This window comes from Pseudorasbora parva, chromosome 6 (assembly GCF_024679245.1).
Source record: "Pseudorasbora parva isolate DD20220531a chromosome 6, ASM2467924v1, whole genome shotgun sequence".
NCBI lineage: Eukaryota > Metazoa > Chordata > Actinopteri > Cypriniformes > Gobionidae > Pseudorasbora > Pseudorasbora parva.
Window position 1 is genome coordinate 36,333,351 of NC_090177.1, and position 26,776 is coordinate 36,360,126.

The 26,776-nt window shown below is 37.6% G+C and overlaps 1 protein-coding gene across 1 annotated transcript; it reads left to right on the forward strand.

Moving 5' to 3' along the window:
- The first annotated feature begins 1,043 nt into the window (after window positions 1-1,043).
- Window positions 1,044-25,170, forward strand: stxbp3 (syntaxin binding protein 3). Its single transcript, XM_067446809.1, has 19 exons — window positions 1,044-1,233; window positions 3,134-3,183; window positions 5,253-5,334; window positions 5,567-5,643; window positions 6,882-6,954; window positions 7,057-7,157; window positions 7,251-7,396; window positions 7,483-7,576; window positions 12,431-12,555; window positions 12,740-12,838; window positions 13,387-13,453; window positions 13,560-13,625; window positions 13,777-13,857; window positions 13,940-14,075; window positions 14,556-14,662; window positions 16,573-16,674; window positions 20,856-20,941; window positions 23,652-23,800; window positions 23,927-25,170. Exons 1-19 carry the CDS (start codon window positions 1,188-1,190, stop codon window positions 24,025-24,027), a joined length of 1,788 nt encoding a protein of 595 aa, XP_067302910.1. The 5' UTR covers window positions 1,044-1,187; the 3' UTR covers window positions 24,028-25,170.
- Window positions 25,171-26,776: the final 1,606 nt, after the last annotated feature.

The following is a 26,776-nucleotide window of genomic DNA, read 5'->3' on the forward strand; positions in this document are numbered from 1 at the left end:
AGGAAAAGTTTACTGACTGTGGCGTCACAACAATGTATGTCGCCCCTTTAATAAAAAAGGTGAGTTCTGTGAATTCTATTCTGGACTACTTTTTCCTATGTAAAGGTTTGGTAACATTTTTATCGATGTGTGTGTGTGTATATATATATATATATATTATATTATATATATTTTAGCACTTTGAGATTTTGTTTAATATAAAGTGCATTATAAATAAAATTTATTATTATTATTATTATTATTATATATATATATATATATATATATATATATATAATATATATATATATATATATATATATATATATATATATATATATATATATATATATATATATATATATACATATATTTTGCTAAACAGGGAGATTTGGAAATATTAAATAAGTCTATATATATATATATATATAATATATATATATATATATATATATATATATATATATATATATATATATATATATATATATATATATATATATATATATATATATATATATAGTCTTATTTAATATTTCCAAATCTCCCTGTTTAGCAAAATATTGTGGTCACACCACTGACATAGTGCACCAGTTCTTAAAACCACTAACACATTATTCTATTTAATTAAAATGAATTAAAAATTATGTTTACATTTGACTAAATATGGTATATTAAACACATTTTATAGCCTACATAACAATACATGTATTATTTAAAATAATGGGAACACTTTAGAATAAGGTTTAATTTGTTAATATTTATTACTAACACAATCATTCTGACGCATTTATTAATCTTAATTAATTTCTTGTAACATTTACTAATACTGTTGGCTAGCCTATTTGTTAATGCACTGTTAACAACATCGACAAATAATGAACAATTATAGTTACTAACAAAAAGCAATGCTCATTAGCTCATGCATCATGAATCATCGTCATGCATCAGATGTCAACAAATGAGACATTTCAAAGTTTTGCCATAATAACAAAATTCTGCGCCTGTCGACTTTACACTCCAGTTAAAGAATGACCCGTTTAACGAACTGTGTGACCCGGTGCCGGGCATTAATGGTGACTTTTAATAAGTTGCCCACAGAAGTTGACATAACTCGCTTGTAAATCTGCGCATATCCAAGCGCACGGGCGTGCGCATTCACTCCTCCCGGATGACGGAAGCGCGCATTTGCCTCGACCCAACTCAAGATGGCAACTGGAGCAGAACACGGCTTGAAAAAGATAGTTTGGCAAAGTAAGTTCGCCAAGAGCAACAGTTGATTTTCTGCAAGCTTCTTGCATACACGGTCCAACGCCTCACCCTTTATACGAGTGCAGCCCAGAGGAGGAGCTGTCAGAAGTTTGACGAGACACATTTAGTTTGCTCAGGGGAGTAACAGTCGCGTTATGAAGTTGTTTAGGTGCTTGTTGTAGTGTGTTGAATAAGAAAACGACATGTGATATGTAACTTATGTGATACGTAACTTATTTTGTTTGTACATGTCTCGCGTGTGTCATTGAGTCACCGTTTCCGTTAGCCGTTCTGCTAATGTTAGCCTCTCCAGTTCAGCTGCACTGTTGAGTGCTCACTTTGACAATTCAGTGGCAGGAGTTGTTTCTGTTTTGAACGGAGAACAGGTTCATAGTTGGGGTATCTGTATGTTGTCATGACTTTGGATGACGCGGAGTGTTTGATGATGTCATAATGTAACTAATGCCGCCTCGCTGCAGCCTGTAGCACGATGACGTAGCTGGTTCAGATCCAATATGTACTGGATTGTGGATCGTTATAGCGACGTCATAGCCTACCGATCTCTGGGTTAATAATGCGTATGCGCTAGTCTTGATGCATGATCGATATTGTATATAGATGATGTTCTAAACTGTGTAGTTGTAGTACTGATAAATAGTATTAAGTAATTATTGATGAATAAATACTTAAATTATCCTAGTTTCGCTGTACATGCATGCAAAACAATTTTACTTGCTGTTGAATAGAAGGAAAAATGAGTCAAGTAATTGTCTCTGTAATTTTAATCCTCAATTTACAATGCAACACGATCTGTAAAGAACTTAAAATTTCCCCAAGCTTTAATGGCAATGAATGACTGTTTCTGTTTTGAAGTCCATACAAGTTCATCCATCCATCATAAAACTGCTCCACATGGCTCTAGGGGTTAATAGTCATTCAGAAGCAAAGCCATGCATTTGTGTAGTAAAAATATCTATGTTTAAAACTTAACAAACTGTAATCTCTAACTTCTGTGTTCATGAGGGAGTAACGGCGGATGCTAATTTTCATGAGAACCAAGTTTTTAGTTTTGCTCCATCCTCATTTGTCAATAGAACTTGTGCTACGCCTGCGTCCTCCATCATACGCTGGAATGGCAGTCGCTCACGAATGTGGGGATAACACTTAGTGGAAGTTTGAAATTACGGTAAAGTTTTAAATATGATATTATCAAACTACTTCAGAAGGCCTTTATTAACCCCTGAAGCCACGTGCAGCCCATTTATGATGGGCTTGCATGGTGATGGGCCATTTACTGCCTTTATTTAACTTGAAAGAGCTAGGAAATTATAACTCAAATTGTATTTGTTTGAAAGAAAAATGTCTCATACACCTAGGATAGCTCAAGGATGAGTAAATTATGGGCTAATTTTCATTTTTGGGTGAACTATCTCTTTAACATTATTCTATGAAAGGACAGCCATTTGATCAGAATATGGGGGAAAAACATTAACAGATCAAGGTCTACATGTAAATTAACATATTACTCAATTAATTTTACCATTGAGATTTCTCTCAATGCAGCAATGCAACGCTCATCCAGCATGATGGCCTTTGCAGACACATTTTTCACTACTTCAAGTTAGAAAAAATTTCAAAAATAATAATAAGAAATCTAAAGAGAGGAAGTAGAGTTGTGAGTTTTCAGAGAAGCCCAGTTCAGAAGTTGGTAAAAAAAAACAAACAAAGACTTTCATTTAACATATTCATACATAGTTGTATATATAAACTTATTTGCCCTTAAGCAGAACAAACTCAAAACAGGATATAAAGCTTCTTCTTTTTCTTGATTTTCAGTTCCATGGTGCATCAGCCAAACCGATGTATTGCTGTAACTAATAGATTGATTTGTCTGATTTGACAGAAATAAAGGACAACATCATTGCCGACTGCAGAAAGTCAGAAACATGGAAGGTCAGTTTGAATGTATTCAAATTTATTCCAGTGGTTTCTGTCTGTCTGATAATCTTTTTTGTAAATGCATGTTATATACATTTATTGTGAATAAATCATCCATGTCAGTTTTTTTTTTAAAACCTTTTTTTTACATTTTGAATCAATCTCTTACCTGGTTTTTCCAGTGAAATGACAAACCTCTCCAATAAATTAGTCCGCTTAAACCTTACCCTACCCCTTCAAGAGAAGATCTGTCGCTTCTTCCATTTGTATGTAACTTGTAAGGAGTATACTGTTGAATAAAGTGTTGCCGCCTTACTATAATTAATATAATGTTATTTTTATTTTTATATTATACTTGATTTGACCTGGATTTGAAAGTAGAATTGGAACCTGAATTTTGCACTTGTGTTCACACTTGTAGTTCGTTTCACTTGGTTTGTTAAAAAAATAAAAATAGTTTTAGTCCTGGCCTGATTGGCATTTTTATCACCGAACCTAAAGGGCATAAGAATACACAATCTGATTGGTCGGCTTTTATGACATGGCCTTTAGAGTGCCAAAGTTATGACGTCACTTTGTAGGACAACCCGGAAGTTAGCGGCACATGGGTTCCCTCGATCAAAAGCCTATGCATTTTCCCCATAGACTTTTGGAAAACCAAAAAAATAAGATCTGTGTTCAACAAAGAGTTATGACCCTTACACGTTCTGTATACAGTTTGAAGCCTAAATAAAGCCGTCAGATAAAAAATGCTAATGGTAGGCTATAAACGGACTACAGCACACCATGGTCGCGGATCAACATCACCATCAAGCTTCCTCAAACTTTATTTAAAAAACACGCTCGCTCATTACGATCTGCGCTGTGTATGAACACTTATCCACTTTTTTTATGGAAAATATTGCCCATTCGTTGTTTCCAAAAATGTTAGAAACGAATTTTGTTTATGCGTGCCTGTCTGAGATTTTATCTTGTTTATTATTTTGTTAGTTTATATAAACCTTAATATTATTTTCTTTGTGATTTAGATTAGGCTATTATGCCCCAAATAGACGTTAAAGATTATCTTTCACTGTATTATGTTTGATTTTATGTTTGCATACCATTTGCTAATTCGCTAGAAAAAAATGTGCTTTTACCATCTCTGAAGCACTTACGACGTAAACTATGGCCGTATCAGTTCTTTTTCTTAGACGATAGATCATAGATCATAGATCGAGGAGAGAACCACTATAAATCTGGACACGTAGAACAGTGCCGCTTTCATTCGACGACTTGTGGTTCCATCTCGGGATAAAACAAAACACCATTGTCGAACTACAGTCTCGCCACAGAAACAAGAACTGCTATTTGGTTACCTTAATATCACAGACTTCTGTGTACAACATTTAGAAATATTGCGCTCGCTTTACGTGTGTAGCTAAATTTGATGGTATCTTGACCAGCTGAGAACTCATGAAGAGCTTATAAAGTGTGTAAAGGAGTCAAACACCATCAGGAATCCCTCCATCACGCCCAAACCATGATCTGCTGCGAGGAGACGCGGTACGAGATGAGGAAGCTGTGATGGGCAAACTCCTGAGTATGACCTGAAAAAAAACCCTCCTTTTTAGGGTCTCATCTTCCTGTTTTTGTTTCGTTTACATGTCTTTCGTCCGGACAGAGAGCCATATTTTCAGTAGTCTCAGTTCTCTTGTTTGTCGCTCTCCAGGGTTCAGATGTCAGCACTCGCGGTTATTCAAATAAACCACATTATCAGAGCAATCAAACCTGTATACATTTCTTTCTCATGCAGAACACAAAAGAAGATATTTTGAAGAATGTTGGCGGGCAAACAGTTGATGGACCTCATTGACTACAAATATAATAATACAAAAATATAATGGAAGTCAGTGGGAACTGACACCTGATTGCTCACCAACATTCATCAAAATATTATCTTTTGTAAAATAAAGTTATACAGGTTTGGATCAACATGAGGGTGAGTAAATGATGACGCAGGCTAGTTATTATTCTTGGCTAATGTATCCTTTTAATGATTTCTGTCGCATAATTGTGATTGATGTCAAATCTTTCTCTTACAGATCCTCATCCTGGACCAGTTTACCACCCGCCTCCTCTCCTCCTGCTGCAAAATGTCCGATCTAATGTCAGAGGGCATCACAAGTAAGTGAAGGAGAAGGTTTTGCTCCAGGTTCAGTTGAACATCCTGTGTGTTAGACGGAAATCCAACTGTCTGTGGATCCCGTGTTTGAACCTTATTGTGTAGTGTGAGTCGGACGCTCTCCCTTCCTGTGTTTTCCAAAAGGGAAGCTTTCTTGTTTCCTCTATATCAAGAAACAGAATGAACTAGATGGGGAATTATTGTGTTAATGTGGTACCTTTCATTTGTTCACAGTTGTGGAGGACCTGTTCAAAAACAGAGAACCGGTTCCAGAGATGAGGGCCGTCTACTTCATGACCCCCACTGCCAAGGTCAGAGTTCAGGAGACATATACCACATGGACAAAAGTATTGGGACACCTGATCATTACACCAATGGGGACAGTAATGAATCATCACTACCAGCATCAATGAAGACTCTAAACCCACTAGAAACAAACGTATTCGCCATACAATGAAAAACATCCACATGCTGAGAATTATTCCATCTATATGCTCCATTGCTCCTGTGTAGTGCGTTTGTTTTGCATTTATGATGATGTCAAGGTGACACAACAATAACGGTCAGTCTATAATTCCACCTGCTTTGAAACGGTACTAAGCTGCAGTGCAAAAGCAAACCGAGCCGGGCCGTATTATGCAGTGGAAAAATACCAATAGACATTAGTATAGAGTTAGTTCACCTTTGCAGCTTTAAGCTTTTGTGAGGTCAGGTGCCGATGTTGGACAAGAAGGCCTGGCTCGCAGTCTCAATTCCGGTTAATCCCAAAGGTGTTGGATTCAGGTCCATCCCACACCATAATCCCCTATCCACCAAACTTTACACTTGGCACAATGCATTCAGGCAAGTACCGTTCTCCTGGCAACTGGCAAACCCAGAATCGTCCATTCGATTGACAGACAGCGAAGCGTGATTGGTCACTCATGAGAACACGTCTCCACTGTTCTAGAGTCTAGTGGCGGTGTGCTTTACGCCACTGCATCCCACGCTTTGCATTGTATTTGGCAATGTGAGGCTTGCCTGCGTTTGCTCGGCCATGGAAACCCATTCCATGAAGCTCCCGCTGCACAGTTTTTGTGCTGATGTTAATGCCAGTGAAAGTTTTGAACTCTTCAGCTGTGGAAACAGCAAAGCTTTGGTGACTTTTATGCATGTGCCTCAGCACTTCACTCTGTGACTTTGTCGTTTTCAATTTCGTGTCCGTGTTGCTGCTGTTCCTATGTTTACTTTACAGTAATTGCGCTTACAGTTGACCGTACAATAGCAGGGATATAATTTCACGAACTGAATTTAGTTCAAAGGTGGCATCCTATCACAGCACCATGCCTGAATTCACTGAGCTCTTCGAAACTACCCATTTTTCTTCACAGATGTTTGTAAATGCAGACAGCGTGGCTACACCTGAATTCAACCATGGTAATGGGTCTGATTGAAATGCCTGAATTTAATAATTATCCCAATACTTTTGTCCATATAGTGTACATATAATAAGCCTAATATCACTTTACTGTGATGATCTGTTTATGACCCGGGTGTTTTATTTTTGCAGTGTGTTGATGCATTTATTAATGACTTCAAACCGAAACCCAAATACCAAGCTGCTTATGTCTTCTTCATTGACTGTAAGTGTATCGCTTAAACTCAGAAAATCAAAAATCAGCTAGATTGTGTTATTTTCAGCAAAAGTGACATTTTTTATTATTATTATATCAAAATGACCCCAGACTGCCCTGATGAGCTCTTTGACAAGATGAAGAAGAACTGTGCCAAACACATTAAAGTGTGTAAAGAGATCAACATTTCCTTTCTGCCACAGGAAGCACAGGTTAGTTTACCTGTATTCTGGAAATTCATGTAGCCTGGTCTGGTTTTATATGTTCTTTTGTTTATGACTGTGTTTTACGGGTGACCTGTGCAGGTGTTCACCTGTGATAACCCAGAGGCCTTCAAGAGCATCTACAATCCCAACAGTCAGGACAGAGATCAGACGCTGGAGATGATCGCAGATCAGATCGTAACAGTCTGCGCCACGCTGGATGAGTACCCTGGAGTCAGATACAAGAAGTATAGACACACTTATTCACTTCACGTGCTCGAATTACACCTGATGCTTGAATGGACATTGAATCATTGAATTCTGTCCTGTGCAGAGATTCAACTCTCACGTATGGAAAGCAGTTGGCCGAACTTGTGGATAAAAAACTGGCGCGACATTACGAGATGGATGACAGCTCGAAAATAAAGGTGAGAGTTGTAGTGTGTTTACAACAACCACACACATCAGCTTATCTGATTAGTGCTGTTGGGTAAATGGCTGTATACTCAGATATACGTAGTTCTTGATATACTCTTGTAGTAGGGTAATATGTTTATTTATATATATATATATATATATATATTCACATGTATATTTAATTATGTATATTAAAACATTCACTTAGCAAGGATGTGTTAAGTTGATCAAAATAAACAGTAAAAGCGTTTATAATTAGGGCTTAGTGGCTATGATCTAAAGTTTCTGTTGTTAGAGATTTTGCTCTATTGTTTATATAGTGGTATGGGGGGGTGGGCGATATACCGGTAGAAGTTTGTCAACCAATTTCTTCATTGTCTTAATCTGTTAAAAGCCTTTCTAGGGACAGGTGTTGCGAATTAGCCCTGGCTAAAAACACTGTGATACACGCAACGGATTATTCTTTATGTAATAATCTTTGTCGACTTTGTATCTGTCCCTATTCAAATAAACAACAAATAAACCTGTAGAGATTTTGGAATATCGTTTCTATCACGGTTACACTCGTCGCGTTGCTGTGCTGCGCAGTCATTAAAGGGGTACTTCAGCGCTGGGAAGATGAATCTGTATTTAAACTGGGTCATCAGTGTAGTAGAAATGTGAAATTATTTTTGAATTTGGTGTCTTCTAGACTGAGAAAAGACAGAAAATGTATTTTTGTCCCATGGGGATGAAAGACAACAATTCCCAGAATGCCTCGCTGCCCTGTGAGGCCATTCCCAAAGCCACCAACTTGATTTCTGTGACTGAGTTGGAGAAGACACTACAATTAAAAACTGAACGTGTCTGTTCAATATAATGAGTGAGACACCGCGCGAGTATCCCAGCACTGAACACTAACTGCACGAGTGATGAGAGCTGAGGTAATCGCGACTAAACTCGCGGCATACAACGCGAGTTCAGTCTGGCACGTTTCAGTTCATGCCTTTGCAAGCTTAACTTTCATATAAATTAATTTGAGAAGTTAAAAGACTTTGCTCCCCATAGCTCCGTTTAAATGAGTGCCTGTAGCTGCGAGCTGATCTCCCTGCAAGCTGAGTGTAATCTCCCATCCCACATGCGCAGATTCAAAACATGAGGAAATGGCTCCCTCTGCTGGCTGTTGTCTTTAGCCTTTGGGCAAACATTCCTCCTATGATGCAAATATCGTCAATTTGCATCATTGGAGGAATTTTTCCAGAAATAAAATGCATAAATCTTGTGTCTCAGGGGGATATGAGGGAGGGAAAGCACAATCATTTGAATATACTCCAGGGTTTCTACTGATACAAAGCCATATGCTAATCGCTGAAGTAACCCTTTAAAGCGTATCATTTGCATACATTTTTAAGCGTTGTGGTTTTAAATCGGTTGATTTTGAAACCGTTGACGCACATTTAGTAGCGAAAGAGAACTCGTTTCAGTATATGCGCACTCTTTGAATGGCTCGTTTTACTTGCAAAGTCATGGTCACTTTGACACATAGGTATATGTGTTTAAAGGTGCCCTAGAGATGATTTGAAACAAAATGTTAAATTGTTCTGATATCTACATACAGAGTATTTGGCTTATTTAAGGGCAAAACTTGTCCAGATACAGTTTTACAGGTCCATTTACAACCCTATACATTGTCCCTAGGATGTAATGCTCTGTTTTTGCCTCATTTGGAAGAGTCATGAATATTAATGTTGAGCTCTGCTCTGATTGGCTTATTTCAGCAGCTCACATTTTTATACAACGTTAGTCACAATGTTCGCACTAACTGTGATGTACTCTTAATACAAGCGTGCAAAAACATCATAGGGCCACTTCAGTTTTCAAAAATATAAATATATAACTTATATTTTTACAAAATGAATAGCCTTGTCAAATGACTGTCGTTTTAACTTATATGGTGGAAAGGTGACGTTTGCTAGAAGGATCAAGTGAACGATCCGTAAGCAATGTATCTACGGTTTTATTTTGTAATACAAAATAATATTACCCTTTGTCATTAGACACACTATTTAGTTTTGTATGGTACTTGGTGTTTCCTATTGTTACTGCACTAGCATCTTGCATCATCTAGACAATGCGGTCTCTCTAAGAAACTTTCAATTTAATCAGAAATTGTTTAAACATCTAGTCAATAAGTGGATAAAATCGCTACTTACTGCTTGCAGGAATACAGTGTCCCCTTTCTTTAGTTTAAGACGCTGAGCGAAGCTGGCTTGAAATGGGCTGATCAAACGAACGATTTGTTGTGGTATCTGATTATAATAAACCTCAACCATGACTGTTGACATGTGACAACTGTCCCCTGAACATCCTAAACATGACGTGTGTCATGAGAGCTGCCGTTTTTGCTATCCTCGAGTGTCTTGTTTACCATCAGTAGATTCGGCTCGTCAGTTCTGCCTGACAATGCACATGTTTGGACAGATGCAAATGTTGGAGGCGTCCATATAAATGATCCCCAAGGCTTGCGTCACGGTTGGCCTTATGTTGAGAATCTCTGTTTTTCCTGTGGTGTTTTTCACAAGCAAGATTTTGCATATGAAGGAGGAGGCAGTGGTGTTTGAGACTCACAGTATGTGATGTCCATGTACTGAACTCTTATTATTTCACTATGGCAAGGTTAATTCAATTTTTCATTCTTGGGCACCTTTAATTGTTCAAGCCCAATTAGGTGGCAAAAAGCACTAGGCTCAGTTCTCACACGCTCTGTTTATCAGCACTGTCTTAAGCCCCTTTCACACTGCACGTCGGACCCGCAATATTCCCGGAACATTGCCGGGTCGCCTTCTGTGTGAAAGCAACCACGTCCCGGGATTGATTACCGAATTCGACCCGGGTCGGGGACCTAGTAATATTGCGGTATTCGACCCGGGACGAGCGCTGTGTGAACAAAAGCCGAAACTAATGCCGCAACGTGTACGTAGTTATCTTGCGACTCCTAGAGCTTGTTTTTTCAATAATACAACCCTGCAGTGCCAGAAGAGCTAGTCGGTGTTTTAAACGCAGCGAGTGTTCGTATACAAAAGAAACTAAAATTAAACAAGCAGAAATGAGCGCAAACTGGACACAAGTCGAGACCACGGAGCTCCTTACTATGCGCGCTGAAGCTGAGATCGCTCGCCATTATACGTCACATCAGGATGTCACGTGTCAACTCGATCCAGGACCGTTACGGGTTGTGTGTGAAAAGTGCACATATTACGGTATTTCGCTGGCAGTGTGAATGGACCAAATCTAGCAACCCGGGAACAAATGCCGGGTCGCATTATCCGTGTATTTGCCGGAATCGCAGTGTGAAAGGGGCTACAGAGACGCTCGACATGAAGCTGCTGCTCATAGAGCATCTGAGAACTTAACCTAGTGCTTTTTGCCGCCTAATTGGGCTTGAACATGAATTGGCAAGTTAACTGAGTAATTTATGGTGAATGTAAACAAATGAAAAAGAACAACTTGAAGGGTTAGTTCACCCAAAAATGAAATTGATGTCATTAATGACTCACCCTAATGTCGTTCCTCACCCGTAAGATCTCCGTTCATCATCGGAACACAGTTTAAGATATTTAATATTTTAGTCCCAGAGCATGTGCAGTCAATGCCCACTTTACTGTCCATGTCCAGAAAGGGAATAAAAACATCATCACAGTAGTCCATATGAGACATCAGTTAGTTGATTAGAATCTCTTGAAGCATCGAAAATACATTTTGGTCCAAAAATAACAAAAACTATGATTTTATTCAGCATTGTCTTCTCTTCCGCGTTCCTCCAAAAAGATTCAAACGGTGTGAATCGATCAATGCTTCGGGTCGCGAATATCGCGTGATTTCAGCAGTTCAGATCGCGTCAAACCGCCAAACTACTGAAATCACGTGACATTGGTGACCCGAATCATTGATCGATTCACACCGTTTGAATCATTGATCGATTCACACCGTTTGAATCTTTTTGGAGGAGCGCGGAAGAGAAGACAATGCTGAATAAAATCATAGTTTTTGTTATTTTTGGACCAAAATGTATTTTTGATGCTTCAAGAGATTCTAATTGATGATGTCTCATATGGACTACTGTGATGATGTTTTTATTCCCTTTCTGGACATGGACAGTATAGTGTGCATAGACTGCATATGCTCTGGGACTAAAATATTAAATATCTTAAACTGTGTCTGAAGATGAATGGAGGTCTTACGGGTGAGGAACGACATTAGGGTGAGTCATTAATGACATCAATTTCATTTTTGGGTGAACTAACCCTTTAAGAGTATAATGGTGCAGCCGGTCTTAAAGGGGTAATTTTTGGGTGAACTGTCCTGAACTATCGTGACTGAAGTGAAAACAGTATGTGTATTGGATCTGTACAATCAGCCTTAAAGTGACAGCAGCCTAATAAACCTGCTATGAATTTTGTAGCTTTAAGAATACATTTCTATTTAATTCATACAGTAAGCCCAATGAAGTGTCTTATTTTTACATTGATTATTCAATTTCTGTAGTATTTCTTAAGTTAAATAAACCTATAAAAAAATCAGAATTCCAAAAAACACCCAGAATATCTTAGAAACAATGACGGTTTGGATTTAGATGAAAATCTAAGTAAACCCTAAATGTTTACAGCAAGAAGTAAATTGAAGTACAGAACATGGTAATAAAACAAATGTTTAGTAAAAAATCTGTTTGTTCAATGCCACATTCAGAATTTTGTAGGTAATTGGGTTTGGTGAATAAGATCATTACTCCCAGAGGCTTGTTTCTAGTCTTGGCTTTTGTTCTGATGTCATCTTGTAAGTGACAAATCTGCTTGCACAAACCATCAGAAAGTTTCTGTCATATTCAGGGGAAAACGCCAGCTCAGCTTCTGATCGTCGATCGTGCGCTGGACCCTGTCAGCCCCATTCTTCACGAGCTCACCTACCAGGCCATGGCTTATGACCTCCTACCTATGAAGGACAACACCTATGAGTATGTCACCTCAGCTGATTTACTTGACTTCTATCTAACACTAAAATGAGCTTGAAGTGATTGCTGTAATCATTATTGAGGATGCAGTGTGAAATCAGAGCTGTCTCTATTTACTCTAAAACACATTCCAGCTCTTGTTATGGTTCTGCTGTGTATTAGTGCTTTTCTGTGTGTTTTCTATCAGGTATAAAGCGAAGGATGGCACTAAGAAAGAAGCTTTACTTAATGAAGAGGATGAATTATGGGTCAAATTACGTCACATGCACATTGCTGAGGTCACTGAGTGAGTAGTTCAAATAAACCAGCATTGGTTTCAATGGTCAGATTTTATTTAACTTGACTGTGTGTGTCAGTGCTTCTCTGTTTAATAAAATACACTACTAAGATTTGATAATGTATTTGAAAGAAGTCCTCATTTATTTGATCAAAAATACAGTAACAAAAGATACATGTTAAAATATAATTTACTACTGTGATCAAGGCTGGATTTTCAGCGTCATTACTTTAGTCTTTAGTGTCACATGATACAGAAATCATTCTAATGATGATTTTGAAAACAATTGTGCTGAATGCTGATTAATACTTTTTGATCAGTAGAAAGTTCAAGAACCATGTTTATTTTATATAAAAATCTTGTAACAGTTTAAAAGTAATTATTATGAATAAAAGTGTTAATTTCCTTTAAGAAATAAATCGTACTGACCCAAAACTTTTAAACGGTAGTGTGTGTATGTTATGGGATTGCTTCTTCCGCAAAGACACATGCAATGTGGCAGATTATTATCAAAAATATCCTTTAGCAATGTAACCAGTACTTATGTGTTTTCAAAGGCGAATCCCCAAACTGGTGAAGGACATCTCTGCCAGCAGAAATGAGAAGCAACCAGCTGATGGGAAGGTACAGTATGTTTTTACAGTTAATTACAGCTCCAAACAACAACCGTAGTCTCCAGTTACAGATTCCCTCATACGAGTGTGTCATCGATGCTCCCTGTCATTGGCAGATCACAATCGGAGCGCTATCGCAGCTCATGAAGAAGATGCCAGCCTTCCGTAAGCAGGTGACTCAGGTAATTGAGCTGCCTCACATGCCCTGAAAGAGCATGCTATCACACGGCTCCTGTGACATTCATTCTGCCTGTCCATTCCACAGGCTGCCTAATACACAGTAAAAACCCACTCAATTCTCGCTTGCCGATTTATGTTTCCCGTCTCTTTCAGAAAACTGTCCACTTAAATTTAGCCGAGGATTTGATGAGCCATTATCAGAAATATGTGGAAAAACTTTGCAAAGCGGAACAGGTAGAGCATGGTGATCTTGTGGGGAAAATGACGCCCTCTTCTGGTCAGACTGTGTATGTTCATGCCTCTGGTTTGTGTGAAGGATCTGGCTGTAGGTGCAGATGCTGAAGGACAGAAGGTCAAGGACCCCATGAGGACATTACTTCCTGTGCTGTTAAACCAGTATGACACCACTGACAAGATCCGGGCCATCCTTCTCTACATTTTCAGTCTCAACGGTGGATGTTTCTCTTTTCCTGTCATGTAGATTGGGAAACATCTGAACTACCCAGCTCAGCACTGCCGAAAATGGTGTTTTTGCCTTGTTTTAAGTCCAAATATCTAAAAGTTCTTACATTAAGAAGCATTTACTAGACAAGCAAACGCTTTTGTCTGGTTTTGGGGGTAAATAACTGAAAATTAAGTGAGCTTTTGCTTAAAATAAGCAAACACAAAACAAGATTATTTTGCTCACCTCATTGGCAATTACTTTTCTTATTTTAAGCCAAAGTTCACTTAATTTGGAGTTATTTTCCCCCAAAACAAGACAAAAACGTTTGCTTGTCTAGTAAATCCTTCTTAAATGTAGGAATTTTTTGATATTTGGACTTAAAACATGGCAAAAATACTAAGTAAGCAAAGCATTTTTTGCAGTGAGGATGTTTTCCTGCTGGATGTGTTCAGCTTAATATATGTGTGTGTTTGTGTGTCATGGTCAGGTACGACATCGGAGAACCTGAATAAACTGATCCAGAATGTGAAAATCGAGCATGAGAGTGGGTATATCCTGAACTGGAAACATCTGGGAGTTCCCATCGTCTCCACAGTAAGTCCGCGGATGCATTTTTCTCCTCTGGCACTGCTTTTCCACCTGGCATTACACAGTACGCTCATACTGATGGCTTATTTGGTTTCGAAATGATTTCAATTGTGGTTATGTAGCTTGGAAGTGATAGTGTGCTGTGTGTGTGTGTGTGTGTGTGTGTGTGTGTTGAGATATATATATATATATATATATATATATATATATATATATATATATATATATATATATATATATATATATACACACACACACACACATTCACAGACATATAATACCAGTGTTTCAGTATCAATGCCATTCAAATTTCATGACACTCAGAGCCAATTCCCAGACCACAGCATATACTGCTATTTAAAGGGTTAGTTCACCCAAAAATCTAAATTCTCTCATTAATTACTTTACCACCGAAAATTCCAAAACTGCATTTTCGGTTTTCGACCGAAAGACTTTTATCACCGAAACAATAAGGCCGAAATGTTGTGATGACGCAAACAGAAACCGCTACCTGCACGTGCTAAAGCAACATCCCAGCTAACAGCTAACGTTCTCTCAAAGTTCTCTCAAAGTTATCAAAAATCGTTCTTGCAGTAACGCTATTAGAAAGTTTGCCAATGTTATTTGCTATTGAGTAACGTTCTAAAAACGTTTGCTAAAAAACATTATTCTTATATTGTTAGTGGAACGTTTTAAAAACGTTACTACATTAAAAAAAGTATTATTCATTACAAATTAGTCATACAGGTTTTTTCTCAAACTTCAGATACATAATTTGTATGTCCAGTGACAACTTAATGACACTTAAATGCTATTTTCGTGTATATATATATGTATTACAATCAGAAGAAACATCTAACCTAATTATGTATTAAATATAAATGTAATATAAAAGTCAATTATAAAAGTGGTTTTACCTTTTTTTAAGAGAGAATAAAATTTTGATAAACAATAGCAAGAACTTTAAAGGAGAAAACAGGAATACTTTATTTGATCATACTCCACACCCTTATAAGAACATTATTTAACGTTCTTATAACCTAATGAGAATGTTAATACAACATTCCACAAACTGGACATTTTAACGTTCCTATAACATTCAGAAAACGTTTTTATAACTTAATGGGAACATTAGGGAAACGTTCTCATAACTTAAAATTGTTAGCTGGAATGTCTGCGGACTGCGGTGTGGACGTATGTGGTTCATCTCACATCTGATGACGCATCTATAATATGGGTTGTAGCTTGAAAATAATGCTTTATGTATGTTTTTATCGATGGATACATGTGCTGGGTCCTCAGTGATACACTACAACAACAGCGATAATAAAAGAAAACAGGAAAAATGGTCTCTCTTTGTAAACTTTGTTCAATGCATGCGAGTGCTGCCGTATGTCCGAATATGGCCAGTTATTTTCGCCGTCATTACCCGGATGTAGAGCCAGAAGACGCAAATGAGAACTTGCTCGCACTGTGAGAAGATCGGTCTCTGTGCATCATCCGAGAGCTCGCACATGTCTCAAATATTGATTTCTCTTTCAAGTCTTGCACTAAAGACCCATTGCACTAAAGACCCATAAAGGCACTAAAGACGTCGTTACAGAGCCCATCTCACTACAGTGGCTCTACGATCATTTTATGAAGCAACGAGAATAGTTTGTGTGAAGAATAGAAATGACATTGTTGTCAATGAAGGCCTTTCTGAGCCATCGGATTTCAACAAAAATATCTTTGTTTGTGTTCCGAAGATGAACGGAGGTCTTACGGGTGTCGAACGACATTAGGTAATTAATGAGAGAAATTTAATTTTTGGGTGAACCTTTAATGGACTTTTCTGATGGGGCATGTGAGTCAAGATTTACAAGGTTTATTTTGGCTGATATTCAGTTTTTCACCTCCATCTCTCTTCATAACAGTCAAGCATGTTCTCATCTCGTAAAACATCACGGAAAGACCGGTCAGAAGAGGAGACTTACAACGTGTCTCGCTGGACACCCGTCATCAAAGATGTAATGGAGGTGAGTGACTCTAACACTGTGTCCTAATCAGACGCAACATGCGATAAAAGGCATCTTTTCCATGTTAATCAGAGTTTTTGTCCTAACCTGGAACAACAACATACAAAGTGTGACAATGATAATCTCAGGTACAGATTATGTGCTTCTAAATTTAATGTTAAATGGGTCTATCATGAGTTTGAAGGCAAAATGCTGTAAAAGGTTAAAATACATGACATTGTAAGGTCACCCAAATTGTCCCAATGGATGCTAATGATCGGCGGGTGAAGGTCGCTAGGCGTTCGGTCTTTTCAGCGGGGCAAAGGGATTCTATTCCAATTCCTCATTATCTGACTCCATTTAATCATTATTTGGAATTTAGGTTAGAATGGCAATTATATTTAATAGTTTAAACACATTTAATTATTCTGTTTAACCCTTTGTTGAAATTATTCCCAATGGGACACAATGGGGATGCCTAATACACAAATGGAATTTGCATTAATTAAGTCCTATAGACTTGAATGGACGAGAGGCCAAATGGCTGAAAGCCACACCCACCATACTAAGACAAGATATCTAAACTCTTAAAACATTGATTATCTTTTGGTTAACTTCTGTGGGAATGAGATCTTTGTACCAGTCGAACTGAAACATTTCAAATGATATCAAACGCACATACTACTGTATCGTATGGATTGACTTTGTAACAGAGATATTTTGGGTGTATTTTCAGTGTTCTCAGCATGAGATAGCGTAGGAATTGGGGGAGAGGGTGTCAACAGGGAAAGATGTCGATTAGCTGATACTGAGATGAGACCTGCATCTCCAATGGTGCGTGTGTGACAATTCAGATTCAATGACCTATTTATGCAGCCAAAACCTTGTAGCCTGGCTCCGCCCTCCTACATGCTTCCGCTCAATTTTCATTTTCCTTCAGTTCTCTGTCTGGGATTGCGGTATATTCTCTGGTTTTCTTTGATCACATTTTAATTGGTTTAATCAGCAAACAGAGGGAGTGTCTGAGAACAATGACGTTGATGTTGTGTGCTACAGTCTAAGGTTTGAGATGACATGCATCATGACCAAAGTTTATGCTTGTCAATGGAGTGGCCAGACTCTTTGTACAAATGAAATGTATGAGACTGGTAGGACTAGGCTAAAAAAAAGTGAGACTGGCTCCTTCATTCAGACATCCTGACACCTACTGTCGGTTTTAGTTTAATATTTAAAAGTATCACTTAATTTTTAACCATTGTTGCATATTTATCTGTTGAACATTTATTTAAGTATTATTCATTTCATTAAAGTAAAAAATACACTGGAAAAATCTAATTACGGTCGCAAATATTGTCCCTAATGGAAAAGGTCTGACTGTAGTCTAAGTGGAAGAGAGGGGGTACACAGAAAAATGATAAATTGGATACGACACTAAAAGGTTTGGGAGCCACTGATCTAAAGCACATATAACTGTGTGTATATTAATACAGGGGTTTTCAAAAATGTTGGAGCCAGGGAGCCTTTACAAAGAGAATTTTCCAATGATCTCATCAAAATTGTAGCAGATTAAATCCAAAGTTAATGTGGGTAGAGTAATGAACATAATACACTTGTTTTATTGATGCAAACCGTCCCCATTGTATATGCACTTTTTAATAATGCAGCACAATTATATTATTTATAATATTTTTCGTAAAATAAGTTGCACAAGGTCAAACTTGCGTTGTTGAGAGAGAGAAATTTTTTTATTTTTATTTTATTACATTAAATCCTGGGGCCTATTGCACGAAATTAGGATGAGGGATTAAGCCCGGATATCTTGGTGATCTTGTCATCTGTATGCAAAATGTAGTATACCGCTGTTGTGCAAACGCACTCTGAAGGCACACTCACACCAAGAATGATAACGAAAGATAACTGTATATACTCGTGGATAAATTGACCCAGGATGACTAATCCCTTAATCCCTTATCATAGTTTTGTGCAATGGGCCCCAAGTAAATAAGATGAAACGTTAACCAACACTAAACACTATTATGAACTGATATTGTATTTGCATGCGTGAGGTTCCGGCACGATCACTTGGATTCCTTATATAAGCGGAAACAACTTAAAATGCTCCAATTAGATAAGAGTAAGACTTCATTCAAAACGTTAAAGAGTCCATTTTAATTTTCATACCTTCAAAATAACAGCAAAGCATTGTACTTCTGTAAAATAAAGAAAACGAACAATATGTGCTTGCTTTCTCGGTCTCAGTGAGGTGATGCCTACTTGTCATACAGACATGGGATATACAGGTATATTTATAAACCTTTAGGTGCCTAATTTTAAATGTTAAACGTGACTTGAAGTCCAGAAAATATGGAATAGCAAATGGCTATTAGTCACCTGGATTAATATATATTATGTATTATATAATATATAGATTTATAAATATAGTATATTATTTAATGGATTTGAGCAAACATGAACTAACAGTGAACACTGTCCATGCACCAGTAGTCCAAAAGGGCCTGTAAGTGTCCCGAAACGCTCTCACACCGCCCCTGGGCCAGCAGGCCATCCTTATTGTTGAGCCCTGACATATAAGACATCAGGATATGACTTATAATGTAAATAAGACCATTGCATTTGTTCAGGGTTAAGGCCACTGACATTATATCCCTGGTTTTGACTGACAGATCAAATGTCATGCTTCCAGAAATCACAAATACACTATCTTATTTCCTTGTCAGCTATTAATAGCACTTTAACACTGATGATAACCATTATTCAAGGAAGTCTTGTTGATTTTTACTGGTTAAAAGAAACAGTGAATTGCCACTGTGAGAATATTATTAATCGTAAGCCTTGTTCACACTTTGTCCAAATCCCATTTTATGCATATCCGATTGAAATCCGATCAGATTTAGCAAGTGTAAATGGCAAAAAATCACATACATTTTTACAAATCCATTTTGAGCTACATTCATATCTGGTTTGAAATCTCATTAAAGGGCTACTTTAGCAATTAGCATATGGCTTTATATCAGGAGAAACCCTGGAGTATATTCAAATGATCGTACTTCCCGGAAAAAAAAATTACGCCGGTGACGCAAATATCGTCAGTTTGCGTCATTGGTAACGTTTTTGGCCAGAGGCTAAAGACTACAGGCAGCAGAGGGAGCTATTTCCACATGTTTTCATCTCAGACATGGGGGATGGTAGATCGCACTCACAGCACAGCTGCAGGCATTCATGGAAACGGAGCGGCCGGCGGAGCAAAGTAATTCCTATGAAAGTTAAGCTTCCAAAGGAATTAACTGAAAACGCATCAAACTAAACGTGCTGAGAACTACTGCCGCGAGCGCGGGTGCGTTTACCTCAGCTCTAATTACGAGAGCTCTTGCCTCAGCTCATTCACAATGAGTGTAATCTTACTCCTGCTGCGTTTGCTAAATCACATTATATTGAACAGACACGTTCAGTTTTTAATTGTAGTGTCTGTTCTCTAACTGAACTGATGACTTTATGAAGATGAACGCGGTGGTGAGAAAGTGATCCAGTAATCTAGTAGCGGTGTCTTTGGGAGTGGCCTTATAGGGCAGCAAAGCATTCTGGGAATTGTTGTCTTTCATCCCCATGAGACAAAAATACATTTTCTGTCTTTTCTCAGTCTAGAAGGCACCAAATTCAAAAATAATTTCACATTTCTACTACATTAATGACACAGTTTAAATACAGATTCATCTTCCCAGCGCTGAAGTACCCCTTTAATGGAAATCCATTTCAGCTAGAGCGCTCTGATCGGATCAAGGTTGCGTTGTGTTTTGTTGCTAGCATGTCTTTTAGTATGGGCGAGCACGAGCAGAATACTCTTTTTGTGGTCTGAAAAAAGCAAGAGTATTTGGTACCCTATACCTTATAACAACACCACGGTGGGTAAATGATGACTTAATTTCCATTTTTTGGTGAACTGTCCCTTTAAGGCTTTGAATCCAAGTAAACATTAATGCCCATACTAGGAGCACATTTAAATATGGTCAATAGATAAATTGTTTGCATGATCTGGTCTGTTTAAAATGAGCTTATTCATTCCAGCAATGTCCCAAAACATGCTAGCATATTTTATTTTTAAGCATTAGTAAGAATAGCTTATAGATTATGGTGTTTGTTATATTTTTGGTTTTGTCAACTGTGTGTGTATGTGTGTGTGGTAGGATGCAGTGGAGAACAAACTGGATGTTAAAGACTGGCCGTTCCTGTCTGAGTGCCCGTCTGCATGGAACGGCTCACGTGCTGTAAGGTAGGACCAGAGATTTTGATTCACAGTTTCCACAATGAATTAATAACGGTATCATTTCCTGTAAGATACACCCTTATGCCGGGCTCAGACTACAGGAGTTTTTTAACTGATTGTGAACTCTGGTTGCATCACGCACTAAAGGAGAACCTTCACAGTATTTCTTCTCTCAAACCTCAAACACTGCAGGATTTGAAAATCGTGGCGCATCGTACGCCACAAGATATTCTTAATATCATGCCAGATTTAGCACCTCACAGGAAACAAAATAGATACTGTCACATAAATTTTCTTCAGACATTATGATGAGATATTATAAAGGCAGTCGTGTTGTTCCCACATTTCAACTAGCCATTCCTGTACAGATGCTTGTTTTTTGCGGTCGCCATTTCAAAAGTTCCTGTCTCCTTGAAGACTTGTCTCTCATTGGCTACTGACGTAATCACAGTCATAAGTCTGAGCTCGGATTTTAAAGGCATAATCTAGGTTCAGTATCTTGGCATATTTTCATGCTAGCTCATCCATGATTTTAAAAAAAAGTTTCATTATATTTGTTGAATTTTGAAGTTGTAGTCAATGTCTCTTTCTTCATTCCTCTGGGCTTTCAGAGTGGTGAGGTAAGGCAGGGGTCCACGGTGACCCTTTGGGTTGTTGGCTGCTCATTCTGTGTTCACTCATACAGTATTACACATTACGTTTAGGTTCCTTTTTGTTTCGTAGTTTCATGTTATTTATTTATTTTAAATAACATGGACCCTTAAAATGAAAGCACTTCTCATTTCCTGCTGATGATATGGTCTGCATGATGTCAGAGATCATACACTACTGTTCAAATGTTTGGGGTCGTTAAGATTATTTTGTTTGAAAGAAGTGAATACTTTTATTCAGCAAGGGTGCATTAAAATGTGCTGTTGGGGAAGCTCCTCTGAAACAAGTTTGACAAGTAGTTCAGATACGGTCAAGCTTCCGTTCTGAAAAAGTAGTAAGCTACACTAAAAGTTGCTATCAAAAAGTAGCTAGCCCCATTGAAGCTACTCTAACGGTGACATTGTATATTACAAATGAAATAACTAAAACAATTTGGGGTTTAAAACAATGTATTGTTTTACAATTCAAAGACGTGAACACCAAATATCAAACTGATTGTCAAAGTGCAAAATATCTACAAATGTAACATCAATGCAAGAACACATTTTATAGAATGGTCTGTCTGAATACTGGATTCTGATTGGCTGGAAGGTGTGCAATAAATCTGTTTAATGCACCGGTAGTTCCAAGTCATTTTAATCACCATTTAACGCACAGTTTTCAATTAAGCACGCACGTATACACACACACAGCCGATATCGTGGCTACTCACACATAGAAAGAGCACAGAAACTTATCAGTGCTGCCCCGTGACTTTTAGTAATAAAATAGCTTTGTTACTGAATCTCTACATTATATTTCTCTGCAGTGAGGGGGTTACACAGTCCTGGGGCCATGGGTGAGCGTTGGAGGGCCTGACCCACCCTGTGAGTCACTAGGGCCCGCCCTAGATCGGGCGTTGTTTTGAACTTTCTATACATCGAATAATCCTGAAAAAAATCAGTTTTCAACATTGATAATAATTATGTTTCTTGAGCATCAAATCATCATATCAGAATGATTTCTGAAGGATAATGCGACACTGAAGACTTGAATGATGATGCTGAATGTTCAGCTTTGATCACAGGAATAAATTACATTTTACATTATATTCACATAGAAAATGGCTATTAAATATTTCACAATATTGCTATTTTTACTAGCCTGATTAAAAGCAGACTATTCTCAGTAGCTTCATAGGGCGTCACCAACGGCCTATGACGTATGCAGAGCGATGGAGAAATATCTGAGACAGCAATTCTCTGTTTGTGATTTCGAGGAAGATGTTGCAATGGCTTCTGATGACTTTTGCCATTGTTGTAAAATAAATGATAATAGCTGGTGTCCACCGCCACTCCATCAACATTTTTGCCAAATTTGGAAAACCTAATAGCATCTCAGCCCAACTGAAACATCTCGGATTGATGATCGAGCAGAAAACATGAAGCTCTGTTCACATTTTCCCCCTTTGTAAGGCATTTGTATGGCGATTAGAACGCAATTTATTTACATTTTTTACATGATTACCAGATCTAGTGTGAGGAAATAATCACAGAAAGGGCAGATCTAGAGCTGCTGTGTGTTAGCACATGATCACACTCCCCATCCTCCTCATCACAGTAGCCGGTGTAATCCACATCTGGCAGCCGAGGTTTGTGCTTTGCTCGGGTTTTAACGAAAATGAAAAGTTTAAATCGTTTAAAACAGACGCGATAGCTGATTCGAACGAGTGATCCTGCTTCACCGTCGCTGCGCTGTCGTCATCGTGTAAAGCCCGCCCCGACGTTTCTGATTGGTGCCGCGATTTCGACGGTTTAGAAATGGGTTTGAATGAGCTCTTTGCCAGACTACTTGCAGAGCAAATCTAAATTTGCCATAATTTGTCTGGGTTTTTCCAGGCTATATTTTTACTGTACTTTTGATCAAATAAATGCAGCCTTCGTAAACTTTTAGAATTCTTTCAAACAAAAACACTCTTTGTGACCTCAGACTTTTGAATGGAAGTGAATGTAGAATATATATTTGTTGCATGCAATAAATGTTTTTTTTCCCCTTGGACTGTGTGTGTGTGTGTGTTTTGTGTCAGTGCGCGGCAGAAGCACAAGGGCAGCTCTCCGGATGATCTCAGGAACGGCTCGCGCCTCATCATCTTTTTTCTAGGTGGAGTCAGTCACTCAGAAATGCGTTGTGCTTATGAAGTCACCCACGCGAATAAATCCTGTGAGGTCCTCATTGGTAAGTGTCCATATGAGTTCTTGAGCTTACATCATTCTTTAATAAACCAGAAAGTGGCTTTGTGACTCGTCTCATGGGTTTGAAACACAGCCAGATTCAAATAATGCCTTTTTTAATCGTCCTTAGGCTCGACCCACATCCTCACTCCTCGTGGTCTGCTGCAGGATATCTTTAATCTGGGCAAACAACCAATGGAAAAATTCACCATCGAGGAGGACAAACCATGAGCCCTGCCTAATTTACCCACCAGGACCGAAGGGAACGCATCTCAGCTGCTTTTCTGTCACCTCATGCTTCTCATTCATTTAAATGCTTTTCATATTAAAACAAACCAGTAGTCGTACAGGGAATAAAACACATTTTGAGGTGATTTCATGTGGACAACCTCATGTTTGGATTAGGTTAAGTATAACGTTAAAGGGATGGTTCACCCAAAAATAAACTTTATCCCATGATTTACTCACCTTCAAGTCATCCTAGGTGTATATGACATCCTTCTTTTAGATCAATGCAATCAGTTATATTAAAAAATGTCCCGGCTCTTCAAAGCTTTATAATGACATAAAATGAGAGCCCAAAATTTGAAACACAAAAACGTGCATCCATCCATCCATTATAAAAGTAATGCACCTGGCGCTGGGAGTTAATAAAGGCCTTCTGAGGTGATGTAATGCATTTGTGTAAGAAAAATATCCATATTTAAAAATGTAAAAAGTCAAATATCTACCTTCTAGTGGACTGAAAAGACAAATTAAATACAGACAGCGGTCTGGCAGAAGCTAGTTATTTTACTTTATAACGTGTTAAATATGGATACTTTTCTTACACAAGCCCATTGATTAGTTTCAGAAGGCCTTTATTATGTTTATAATGGATGGATGCACTTTTATGGACAGAAACAGACGTTTGTTGTAAAGCTTGGATTAGCCAGGACATTTTTAATATAAAGCCGACTGTATTCGCCTGAAAGATGAATATCATATACGCCTAGATGGCTAGAGGGTGAGTAAATTATGGGCTAATTTTCATTTTTGAGTGAACTAATCCTTTAAGTCTTCACAAACAATGGGGTTCATGTGCGTAGAGGTTTAGAGATTAATAAAATATCATGGAAAAATAAAACCTCCATTAACATACAACATGATTAAAGACCCAGTGTGTAACACCCAGTTTGTTTGATTACCCTTTAAGTAGTAGGACGTTTAAAATCACACGTAATTGACATCTGTGTATGTGACAAAGAGCCTTACAAACTAGTGCCTTTATTTACTAGTGCACTGGATTTACACCTTTCTTTGTATTTATATCTCACACACTAACTAGTTATTTGTAAAAAAAGAAATAATAATAATAAAAAAAAAAACCTGACTTAAATTTCTAAATATGTTTTATTGTTTGTCTTTTTGTTATTGCGTTTGGTTGATTTGTACATATTTATTCTCATCTGCTGGCTATTGTTTTGCTCTTGTTTTTGCTTGTATTTTATAGATATTATATATATATATATATATATATTATATATATATATATATACTCAATAATGAACAAAGGAGGGATTTAACCAATTTAATGTATTTTGCATTGAAAAACTGACATGACATGAATGATGTGGTTCAATTATTTTGTTTGCTTTGTAACATTTATAGTATTTGTAACTTGATCTAATTTCATCTGTATGTCTACATAAAATAATAGTCTCAATATTTGATTTAATGTTTTTTGTCCTTCATGAGCTGTTGATTTTCACTCTTTCAGAAGAAACTGCAAGTAGGCCTTACGTATTTGTGATTGTCAAGAGCACTTTGTTCCAGTAGCCTATATGCTATTTTTGTTTAGTATTTTATTATTATACATTTTGTTAGAGAGATTTAACTGCAATTCCTGCTTGAGTTCATAAAAACCATAAAAGTCAAAGACACAAAGGAAACAAGATAGTCGTCTTTATTTCAGGCGTTCCAGAGACGTCGCCCTCGTGAGAGAGAAGCTGCTGTTGATGTCTCTGATTACTGCAGGTTCATGGTCTCCGCACAATAGCTTTTGATTCTCTTGCCGAGTAAATCAATCTTATCAAATCTGTCCTATTTTGGGACTTAAACTATAACACATAATGCGTGAAAACGTGGATGTGCGTGATGAGCATCTGAATGCTGTACGGATCGCCATACGTTTACACGGCTATATCCGACAGAAAGTTGATACGACCCTTTGTGTGAATGGAGAGATTACTCTCTAGAAAATGAAGAAAACATTTCTTCCACCAGAGTATAATGACTTTATTTTATTTTGTTGTTACGCAGTGTTCGAATTGCGGCAATTAACTCTTGGGGTTTAACCTCCCCCAAGAAAACATGACCTAATAGGCTAATATCTTTTTATAAATTGATTTAGGCCTACATGCTTTTTGGAGCATGTTTGTCTTGCTGCTGAGGATTTTTACTCTGTGCATAAATGAGATGTAGCTTACCAAACAATTCTACGATCAGGGCAAGAACATTTTGATTGCATAGCCTACATTATTTAGTAAGCACATCCTGTAACAGCTGCTGTCTATAACTTTTTCTGTGTTCAAGATTTACAAAAATTATATGAGAATGTACAACATAAATCCATTTTCCAAACTGTGTTTTCGTCTTACCCTGAATCATTATGGTGCACTTATAATAAGTGTTTATATTGGGACTATTTCAGATCGGTCTGGTAGGAACCGCTGCGGCACAGCTGAATTTTCAGAATCATTACCTTACTGTCTATGATCATTACGCCAGTTTTCAGTGTCACATGATCCTTCAGAAATCAGTATAATTTAAAGATCTGATGCTCAAGAAACATTTCTGATTATTAATATACTTAATACTTATGTAAACTTAAAGTTGTGCTGCGTAATATTTTTTGGAAACGTTTTATTTTATTTTATTTTATTATTCTTTTTTTTACAGTAGGCCTATTCCTTGATGAATAGAAAGTTCAGAAAAGCAG

Coding starts and splice junctions, on each gene's coding strand:
- stxbp3 (XM_067446809.1), top strand. CDS start 1,188: ATGGCAACTGGAGCAGAACACGGCTTGAAAAAGATAGTTTGGCAAA. Junction 6,955..7,056: donor TTATGTCTTCTTCATTGACT/GTAAGTGTATCG, acceptor AAATGACCCCAG/ACTGCCCTGATGAGCTCTTT. Junction 14,076..14,555: donor CTACATTTTCAGTCTCAACG/GTGGATGTTTCT, acceptor TGTCATGGTCAG/GTACGACATCGGAGAACCTG.